At 37.7% G+C, this 8775-nt stretch overlaps 1 protein-coding gene across 1 annotated transcript in view; it reads right to left on the reverse strand.

The window, feature by feature from the left end:
• LOC102490018 (zinc finger protein OZF) overlaps positions 1-7460 on the reverse strand; it is a 24438-nt gene extending 16978 nt beyond the window's left edge. Inside the window, exons 1-2 of the mRNA XM_006164501.3 lie at positions 7366-7460; positions 3965-4111 (exon numbers count right to left, since the gene is read on the reverse strand). Coding sequence (XP_006164563.1) covers positions 3965-4000 — 36 coding nt within the window. The 5' untranslated portion in view covers positions 4001-4111; positions 7366-7460. The remainder of the gene's footprint in view (positions 1-3964; positions 4112-7365) is intronic.
• Positions 7461-8775: the final 1315 nt, after the last annotated feature.

Genomic DNA, 8775 nt, shown 5'->3' on the forward strand with positions numbered 1-8775 from the left:
AAAGAATGGGAAGATGTATTGAAAGTGCTAAGAGAGAAACAATTTCAACCAAGATTATTGTATCCTGCAAGATTATCCTTCATAAGGGAAAAAAAGATTAAAATCTCAGACAAACAAGACCTGAAAGAATTTGCCAGCACCAGACCAACTCTCCAAGAAACCCTGAAGAAAGTATTGTTCCAGGAAAACTAAAGAGCTAACAGACAGAAACAAAGGAATGAAAGGCTGCTATGACAATGGCCAACTTAAACATTGGGACAGATCCAGTTACATGGATAATAACATTGAATGCGAATGGATTAAATTCTCCAGTCAAGAGACACAGACTGGCCAAATGGATAAAAAAACAGAGACTTTCTATCTGTTGCCTACAGGAAACCCACCTCATCAATAAAGACATACATAGACTGAAAGGGTAGAGTTGGAAAAAGGTTTTCCATGCAAATGGGAACCAAAAAAGAGCTGGAGTTGCTATACTAATTTATGACAAAATAGGCTTTAAAGCAAAAACTGTTCGAAGAGACAAAGAAGGGCAGTATATTGTAGTAAAAGGATCAATAGATCAAGAAGATATAACTCTTATAAATATCTATGCACCTAACACAGGAGCACTGAAATATGTGAAGGAAAGATCTAAAAGGGGAGAGAGACTGCAATATACTAAGTGTTGGAGACCTCAACACTGCACTATCCGCTCGGGACAGATCATCTAGACAAAAAATTGATAAAGAGATAAAGGATCTGAATGATACCATAAAAGAAATAGACTTAACAGACATCTATAGAATTTTCTATACAAAAACTATGAGATACCCTTTTTTCTCACCCCCACATGGAACCTTTTCGAAGATTGACCACATCATAGGGCATGAAGCAAGCCTCTACAGATTCAAAGGCAAAGAAACTATTTCCAGCATCTTCTCTGACCATGATGGAATTAAACTGGAGTTTAATTTCAAGAGAAATCCTCAAAAATACTCAAATACATGGAAACTAAATAACCTACTACTGAATGACTCCACAACTACTGATGAAATAAAGTCTGAAATGAAAAGATTCATGGAAGCTAATGACAACGAGCACAAGAGTTTCCATAATCTTTGGGACACCGCAAAAGCAGTCATAAGAGGGAAGTTTATAGCAATTAGTGCTCATAAGAGGAAGGCAGAAAGAAGGCAAATTGATTGCCTAACATCATGCCTCAGAGACCAGGAGAAGCAACAGCAAAATAATACAAAAAGCTCCAGGAGAAAGGAAATAATTAAGATCCTAGCATAAATAAATGAAATAGAAAATAAGCGAACTATACAGAAAATACACCATATTATTAGGAAAAAAGACAAAAATCATATGGTCATATTGCTTGCTGCAGAAAAATAATTTGATAAGACAACATCCCTTTATGATCAAGATGCTCAGCAAAATCAGCTTACAAGGGTCATTTCTCAACACAATAAAGGCTATCTATGAAAAATCCATTGTGAACATCATCCTGAATGGAGAAAAGCTGAAAGTATTCCCACTAAAAGTGGGTACAAGACAAGGATGTCCACTTTCTCCACTCCTTTTCAATATAGTACTGGAAGTCCTCGGCAATGTAATCAGAAAAGAGGAAAAAATTAAAGGCATCCAAATAGGAAAAGAAGAGCTGAAACTCTCTCTATTCGCAGATGACATGATTGTGTACATAGAAGAACCAATGATTTCCATGAAGAAATTTCTGGAAGTAATGCATGAATACAGTAAAGTTGCAGGATACAAAATTAATATACAGAAGTCTATAGAGTTTCTATATACAAACTACAGGCAGATGGAGAGGGAACTGAAAAAAGTTATTCCATTTACCATAGCCATTAACAGTTTAAGATACTTAGGGATAAATCTAACCAAAGAAGTTAAAGACCTCCACAAGGAAAACTATGAGAAGCTAAAAAAAGAAATAGAAAATAACACAAAAACGTGGAAGGAAATCCCATGTTCCTGGATTGGAAGAATTAATATAACCAAAATGGCAAGTCTACCCAAATTAATATACCTATTTAATGCAATGCCAATCAAAGTACCAGACTCATTCTTCACAGATCTAGAAAAGACAATCATAAAATTAGTCTGGAATCATAAAAGACCCCGTATTGTCAAAGCAATTCTACACAAGAAGAGTGGAGTGGGCGGCATCTCACTCCCTGAACCAAAAATATATTATAAAGCTGTGGTAATCAAAACAGCATGGTACTGGCACAGGAACAGACATGTGGACCAATGGAACAGAATTGAGTCCACAGGAATAAATTCCCAATCATTCAGTCAACTGATTTTTGACGAGGGGTACCTATCAATCCAGTGGGAAAAGGAAAACCTCTTCAGAAAATGCTGCTGGAAAAACTGGATTTCTTCCTGCAGAAAGATCAATCTAAATGCCTACCTTTCACCTTTGACAAAAATCAAGTCAAGGTGGATCAAGGATCTAAATCTAAGACCCCAAACTATTAAACTGCTTCTAGAAAACACTGGGGAAACTCTGGGAGACATTGGGGTAGGGAAAGATAAGCAGAATACACAAGGAACTCAAGTAGTTGTTTGGAAAAAAGATGATCAACCCTATTAAAAGATGGGAGTAGGAGTTAAAAAAAAACACCCTCTAAAGATGACATACGAATAGCCAAAAGGCATATGAAAAAATGCTCAACATCCCTCATCTTAAGGAAAATGCAGGTCAAAACAACAATGAGATACCGCCTAACTCCAGTCAGAATGTCTACGATTAAAAAAACAAAAAATGGTAAGTGTTGGTGGGGGTGTGGTGAAAGGAAAACTCTCTTATACTGCTAGTGGGAATGTAAATTAGTCCAGCCACTGTGGAGAACTATTTAGAGATTTCTCAAAAATCTACAAGTAGAACTACCATATGATCCAGCAATCCCACTCTTTGGGGTCCACCCAAAGACAGAAGAATTCTTCACTGGACTAGTGCTTGCACATTGATGTTTTTTGTGGCACTATTCACGATTGCTAAGACATGGAACCAACCCAAATGCCCCCATACAGATGAATGGATTGGAAAACTGTGACACATATACTCTGTGAAATACTATTCAGTCATAAAAAAAACAACAAAACCCTGGCTTTTGACAGAAAGTGGAAGAATATGGAAGATTTATTGCTGCGTGAAGCAAGCCAGGCTATGAAGGAGAGATACTGTATGTCCTCAGTTAATATATACCGAGTTGCTGTACTCTATGACTGAAACTGACTGACTAAAGGATGTACAAACACAAGAGATAGGTGTGATGGCCAGATACGATGTGTGTGGAGGAGTGGGGCCTGGGGAAAGACATTTGGCGGAGAGATACAGATACAGAGTATTGACGGGACCGGGAGGTAGTGGGGTTATCTGTTGAAGATATTTTGATCAACTAGTTTGGGAGAAATGTTCACTTTGTAAGTTAAATAATGTGATTGAAGGTATAAAAAATAAAAAAATGAAAAAAAATTATACTAAGTAGATAAAACTGCAATGAATAATGAAGTATAGTGATGTCACTTAATGACAATAATATGTTTTTAGAAATGTTTCAGGATATTTTGTCATTGTGCAAATATCATAGGCTTTACTTACAAATGTAGACAGCAGCACCTACTACACTAACAGTGGCTTCTGTATGTTTAGGGGCCATCATCAGGAAAACAACATGATATTAAAAAAAAAAACACAACAGAAACTGATGCAATTGGGATGTGTGAAGTGGGTAAGATAAACATGTATGCCTTGCCTCTCTATTTTTCCCCTTTATGTCCTTCCTCATACTTCTTATAACCTGCTTGTATCAACATGCCAACTTGCTTATGTATATTTTACTGATGCTTAATTTTATTTATTTTTACTTTTCCATTTTTAATTAATGAACCCTCATAAAGCTTCTAAAATACAATGTGAAACAATCTGAAGCAAAAATAATCAACTTACCAGAGATGTATTCATTGTCTTTGCTCTTGAAAACATGTGGAGGACTGTGGAATTATATTTGGAAGATATGATAAGTTGAGGAAAACAAGAGAAAGATTGGTGTGGCTTATTCCTAGATCCTCATGTGTAAAGCTGTCTGCACATTAGCTGGAGAGAAATAATAAACAAACAAACCAATAAACTTTCCCTGTGGGGAAATAGTCACTTACACATGAGAATAGGCTAGAAAGACCTAATTGAAGTAGCATCCACAACCCTCTTCATTGGTAGATATTAAACACAATATTACTCCATAGAAATACTTACATGCTGGTGATTTAGTAAAACTTTATGAAACTATGACAAAATAGTTTAACAATTTAAGAATGGTTGTTTAAATAAATTACACACATTAAAGAAATAACCATTATACTTTCACTAAAATTTAAGTTGTTGAATAATTACTTGCACAGTATTAACACTATTCCTATAAATACAGACATACCAAATAAGACTCCACATTTGTTTTCATTAGAAAACTTACTTTTGTATACTTAAACTTCATAGAAAACATGCACCTTACAACCTAACATTTTTGACTCATGATTATATAGGAAAAAAATGTACATAATGCATATTTATTGTAACACACTTTCCCACTTCAGTGGAAAGTGTTCTCCAATGACATATCTCCATGTATCCATGCCTTTATATAGTTTCCACAGTGACTCTTTGCTTTGCTATTTCACTTTCTTGGGTTAATGGGACATCAGTAAATGTGATATAGATTTATTTGGAGTTTTTCTTCCTGGAATACTATTATTTTGTGAAGAAGCATGGGGTTGCCTGTTTTATATGCATGGCCTAGCCAAGGGCCAGCACAAACCACCAGGTGTATGAGGAATATGATCTTCAATAAACCTGCCTCAGTCAAGGCACCAGAAGACTAAAGCCTCATTTGTGAACTCAGGCAACACCAGAACAGGAATTGTCCAGCTAAGCCCAGCTCAAAATGCTGACTTACAGAATCATAATAAATAAAATGATTGCTTTTTAATCGCAGCAAGTCTTTGTTGATTCATGACACATCATTCACTGGAAACTTTAATCCTCCACAATTCTATATGTATTGGTGATTAGGGGAGAAAGAATTGAATACGCATGTTAAATACAATAGAATTTCACAATCACACAAAGAAGTTTACATATACTCAATGAATGTCAAACAAGTAGATCTCAGTGAGGAAGCCAATCACGAAGAGGCCATATGAGCCATACAAAGAAACGGTCTAAAGACCATAAGATTAGGTTTTAAGTTTTTACATCATGAGTTTGTTACCTACATGTGGGCATTGTATTGTGTTTTATTTACATTTTTAGAACTAATTAGGAGTTACTGTGATTCAGTCTAATATTCCCATTTCAGATACAAAGAACAGTCCCTTATTAATTTGCTATTGAATTTATGATTTTCAAGAATAGATAACATTAGATGGGAAGAAATGTATTAACTCTTTGGGCTTATACAGTCCTCAGAGAGCACTGGGGAAACACAAGCAGGCATGACTAAGGCAATTTTCTTAAAAAAGGCTTGACTAGACTAACTATGGTTCCTGACAGTGGTCCCAAACAAAGATGAGTTTTGACTTACCTATGGCAAACTAAATGAATGAATAAATAACATTATTGAAAAGGCAAGATGCCTGACATTCCAAATTAGGTGACACTAGGAAACTCACTTATCTTCTCACCCCTCCCTTTTTTGTGTTTGTTATAAGAGAAAAAGACTCTCCAAACCCTTCCTGGACAACAAGAAAGAACTATTAAGATAGAGGGAGTATCAGCATATCTGTAGATACCAAATATAGGAACAGATAAGGTTTGTGAGATCTACAATTCAGAAATAATGATAGAACAAAGCAATAGGAGTGTTAGGGAGCAATGTGGACAGATTTTCTCAGATATGATAGGCTACCCCATCATTCCAGGTCACAAGTTCAAGACCCTTCCAAGGAATACCATTTTTTAGACTACTGCCTATTCTTCAGACCAACTCACATCTCCCTATGAAAGTTGGTCTAAATCTTCCAATACCATCCAGTCTTTAATAGCTACTAGATGAGGTGGTATCACTAAAATCCTGCTCACTCTGTAATGTGTGTTCAGTAATGGATTGGTCCATAAAAAGCTAAGCTCTTCAACTGTTAGGGAACATCAGAAATAACATGCTTCTAAAACACTATGGATCTATGAACTCTGAGTGAATGCATGTTGCCTTCCTGCTTATGAACAACAGGTTATTAGATGGGTGTGTGATCTACCAAATATGTTTTCCAAATTCCAAGGTGCTCTGGCTAGCCTCTGGCATCATTTACCACAACCCCCTAATTGATACTGAAACCAACATGTTCCAGAAAAATCACCTTATTTTTCTGATGTTTTAAAAACTTCCCTTCTTCCTTTGCCCTAGTAAATACAGAGGAGAAGAGAGACTTAGCAGTTGCATATTTGCTATGACCTCTCCCTCTTGACTCAGATCTCTGTGTCTTGTGTAGTTATGCCATACACCTCAACTGACTCTCTACTGTTCAGAAGCATTCAACTCTTGGGAACTCTGATTCTGCTTTGAAGTGATAGTGAGAGGGTTCAGGTCAGAAGGGTGTTTGCTCAAGTTAACTACTATTGATGAATCCCATTCCTCTAAACGGCCTAAGAACTTTGTTCTAAAGAAGATGCGACCACCATTCAGTCCCCAAACCTCCCTTATATAATTAATTGTGCCAAGAAACTAAGTATTGTACAAACTTCCAGAAACTCAAACCAGGAGTGTGAGGGGGGTTTCCACAGTGGAGGAGACAAAAAACTTTACTTGCTGAAGAGACAACAAAATATCCTACAAACATAACTGCCACAAAGTTAACCTAGGTCTGCTGAGAAGTCAGTAATTATTTCTCTGAGAATCCGGAGCATTTCACTAGTACTGTTAATATGCTCATTGTTATAGACGCTAAACTGAACGTCATCTAGGATAGCAACAAGATCCTACAGCAACAGAGCTGGAATATGAACTCCCCACAGACCGTCTCCCTTTAGTACCCCCTCCATTCCTTGTCACCATCTTGAACTCGGTCCACTTTCTTCACAGAATTTCTAGACCTATCTTTGCAGACCTGAAATACACACTGACTTTTCGCAAAGCCATCACTTAACGAACAGGCCTGCAGCCCTTCCCTAGCCCCGGACCTGCGCATCCCTAGGGCCTTATTGCCCTACCAACCCGGCCCAAGCCCTGGGCTCCACCTGCCAGTCAAGCCTCACTCGCCAGAGATCCACGAACGTTCTTGCTCCCACTAAATGAGAGACAACTTCCCCGTCCCCCAGGGGTCCTGAGACCCGAGATCCTTTTCCACCGTTGCACCCACCTCCTGGGACACAGAATCCAACCCAAACATAGTGCAGGGTCCGCAGTTTTCGGGATAAGATGCTGGGCAGTGGCGGAGCTGCACAGGCGCAAAAGAAACACGGAAGAGGCGTCACATGCTGATGACGTCATTAGAAGAGAGACACATTTTCCCACAAGCTTCTATGGTCCGCCATTATCTGTGATCTGCCATTAGGAGGAAATTTTGTATGCTTTCACACAAGCGTGTCTCTCACCAGGAGACCAGTACCTTATAAATCAGGACTCTTTTCTAGCCGCATGATAGAATTACAGAATTCTGATTCTTGATTTAATCCTGGTTTGACAACGTAGGCTATTGTGGGAACAATAGGCAAATTCGATTGTGAGCCAATTAGTTAATATTAATAATTAACTTTTTAAATGAGAAGTTTTTGCAATAGGCCACCTGCGCTTGCTGGATAGAAAGAGACAGAGAGAGAAAATGAGAATTTGCCCCATAGGTGGGATGGCCATGCCAAAATCCCTTCTCCTTTCTCCTCTTGGGAACTTGGACACACAGACACACACACACACACACACACATACACACACACACTCACTGATAGGGAGGGTTTTTTTTATAGTTTAATTATTATTATTATTTATCCATTCAATCACTATATTTAATTTAGATTGTAAAGAGATATTATCTAACATGATATATATCACAGACCAGGGGAGTTGAGAATACTATACAGGACATCATCAATAAGCAACAAACCATATCTGTGTCCCACACATGTCTATCTTCTCCAGTTTCCCCCAAATTTCCCTTCCTGCATTCTTGCCTTTGCTCACTCTCCTTCTGCTTTGTCCCCAGTGTCAATAACAATTTTCAATGCTTTTGTGTCCTCCAGTCTTTCAGTCTCTATCAAATGTAGACAGTTGATATATGTTAAGTGGAGACATATATTGTCTCTGTTTCATAGTCTGACTTGCTTTACTCAGCAATAAACCTACCATGTTCATCCACTTTCTAACAAATGCTAGGGTCTTGTTTTTTATGGCTGAATAGTATTCCATGGAGTTATATGTGCCACACTTTTTCGATCCATTCATTTGTTTGTGGACATTTGGGTTGGTTCCATGGTTAGCTGTAGTGAATAATGCCACAATAAATATAGCTGTGCAAGTGCTTTTCTGATTCAGCATTCCCTAGTCCTTTGGGTGAATACCCAGGAGTGGAATTGCTGGATCATATGGTAGTTTTATTTGAAGGTCTTTGAGAAACCTCCATATTGTTCTCCACAGTGGCTGGACTAATTTACATTCCCACCAACAATGTAGGAGAGTTCCCCTTACATCACATCCCACCATCACTTATTTTTTTTTTTTTAATCTTCATCATTCTGACTGGGGTTAGATGGTATCTCATTGTTGTTTTGATCTG

This window comes from Tupaia chinensis, unplaced genomic scaffold (assembly GCF_000334495.1).
Source record: "Tupaia chinensis unplaced genomic scaffold, TupChi_1.0 Scaffold143634_1, whole genome shotgun sequence".
Classification (NCBI taxonomy): Eukaryota; Metazoa; Chordata; class Mammalia; order Scandentia; family Tupaiidae; genus Tupaia; species Tupaia belangeri.